The sequence below is a fragment of the Meleagris gallopavo genome, unplaced genomic scaffold, assembly GCF_000146605.3.
Source record: "Meleagris gallopavo isolate NT-WF06-2002-E0010 breed Aviagen turkey brand Nicholas breeding stock unplaced genomic scaffold, Turkey_5.1 ChrUn_random_7180001856799, whole genome shotgun sequence".
In the NCBI taxonomy this organism is placed as follows: Eukaryota; Metazoa; Chordata; class Aves; order Galliformes; family Phasianidae; genus Meleagris; species Meleagris gallopavo.
The window spans coordinates 1-2025 of NW_011122936.1; the positions used below are offsets into that span (position 1 = coordinate 1).

At 62.0% G+C, this 2025-nt stretch overlaps 1 protein-coding gene across 1 annotated transcript in view; it reads right to left on the bottom strand.

Moving 5' to 3' along the window:
- Positions 1 to 285: 285 nt before the first annotated feature.
- Positions 286 to 2025, bottom strand: part of NDUFS2 (NADH:ubiquinone oxidoreductase core subunit S2) — a 3705-nt gene continuing 1965 nt past the window's right edge. Inside the window, exons 6-11 of the mRNA XM_010726798.2 lie at positions 1747 to 1866; positions 1541 to 1670; positions 1339 to 1434; positions 1017 to 1100; positions 496 to 553; positions 286 to 397 (exon numbers count right to left, since the gene is read on the bottom strand). Of these exons, the coding sequence (XP_010725100.2) occupies positions 360 to 397; positions 496 to 553; positions 1017 to 1100; positions 1339 to 1434; positions 1541 to 1670; positions 1747 to 1866 (526 nt within the window). The 3' untranslated portion in view covers positions 286 to 359. The remainder of the gene's footprint in view (positions 398 to 495; positions 554 to 1016; positions 1101 to 1338; positions 1435 to 1540; positions 1671 to 1746; positions 1867 to 2025) is intronic.

The following is a 2025-nucleotide window of genomic DNA, read 5'->3' on the forward strand; positions in this document are numbered from 1 at the left end:
CACTTCCCCTCTGGTCAGCTCAGCCATTTGTCACCACGTTGTCCCCAACGTCAGCGCGCGGCCAGCAGCTCGGAGCGCGGATGTGCCAACAGCGCCGGCTGGGTGCAAAAACCCATCAGCAGCACCCCGACCCACGGGTGGGGAAGAGAGGAAGGATCCTCCAGGGGTGGAGCGCGGGTGAAGAACCTCAGATAAAGGAAAGGGGAACGAGCAGATCAGAAACCTGGTGTGGGAAAGGAAGGAAGAACGGCTTTTGGGTGGCGGCGAAGGACGGACACAGCGGCGCCGGATTCATTTTAGCTTTTATTCAACTCTGATCACAGCACGGATTTGGATGCACCGAACACAAAACCGTCACCTCATCGATCCACCTCCCCAAAAACGATGTCCTGAGTGCCTGCAAGTGAGAGAGCAACGTGAGGAAGGCAGCGAACCCAACGCCGGACCTCCCCTTCCCCACCAAAACCTCAGCCAGGAGCCCCCAGCGCAACGCACCGATGATGGCCACCACGTCTGCCAGCATGTGGCCCTGTGACATCCTATCCAGGCCGGCCTGGGGGAGATAACAGCAACATCAGCCCCAGGCTGCGATAAGGACAGCACCGCCTGAGCCTCGAGGACGTCCCTGTCCCCAAAGCTGGCTCCTACGCATCGATCTGGCAGGAGGAAACGCGCTGCGGGGCCAGCGCTGCTCCGGGGCTGCGTTTCTGGAGTGGGACGGTGGTGTTGCTGTCGTCGTCGTCGTCGTCCCCCCCTCCTCCCTCAGTTTTGTGACAGAGGGACAAACGGCCCCACATCAGCACCGCTCCGGTTCTGACGTGAGGAAGTGGTCAGAGAAAGGAAATGAGAGCAGGGAGGGCGAAGCACAAGGTTGTGGCTCAGGGTTTGGGGCAGCGCTCAGCCCAGCGGAGCCACCAGCGAGGACACAGGCGTGTGGGTGGCAGCCACATCCCTGCAGGTGGCAGCGGGTCTCCCCCAGCCCCCCTCCCAGCCCCCCCGGCCCCCCAACCCCCTACCAGGTGGGCAAAGCCGGGTGCTTTGATCTTGCAGCGGTACGGACGGCTGCTGCCATCTGAGACGAGGTAGACACCAAATTCACCCTGTTGGGGACAGAGGTGACACAGATGTTGCGTCCAACCCCAAACACGTGTGAAAGCAGCACCCTGGGACAGCCCGTGTTTGTGTGTGTGTGGCTCACACACCTCATCCCTGAGCTCCACGTACAGCACGACGCCTCCAAGCCATCCAGGTGCCCTTCTGACGACCCCCTGACCAAGCTGGGAGGCGTCACACCAAACCAGAGCCCCCCCACCCCGTAAACGGCACAAAAAGGGGCACCTTGGGGGCCTCGATGGCTGTGTAAGTGGCTCCGGGTGGCACCTGGTAACCCTCGGTGTAGAGTTTGAAGTGATGAATGAGGGACTCCATGGAGGTCTGTGGGGAGAGAACGCAGTCAGGGGACACCGGGGATGGAGGGCAGAGAGGGGACCCCGAAGCTGAGAGCCACAAACCCACGCGGGGAACAAGGGAGGGGGTTTACCTTCATCTCTGCCCGCTTGGGAGGAGAGACTTTGGCATCATCCACTTTGATTTCCCCCTCCGGCATCTTATTGAGGCACTGCAGGATGATGCGCAGGGACTGACGCATCTCCTCCACGCGGCACAGATAGCTGTGGGGCAGAGAGAGCTCAGGAGGGGCTGTGGGGTGGGGTTTGGGGGGCTGGGGGGGTTGGGGGGGTTACGTACCGGTCGTAGCAGTCGCCCCTGGAGCCGATGGGGACGTCAAACTCCACCTGGTCGTAGACATCGTAGGGCTGCGTCTTACGTAGGTCCCAATGGATCCCTGAGCCCCGCAGCATCACCCCGCTGGGCGAGTGGGGAAGATTTGGTGAGGGGGAGGGGAACCACAGCCCCACAACCACCCCACAGCCACCCCACAACAACCCCCGAGTCCTTTGGGGGGCTCTGCATCAAGGGGATGCGGGATGGGGACAGCAGGTCTGGGGATGCAGACTTCGATGCTCG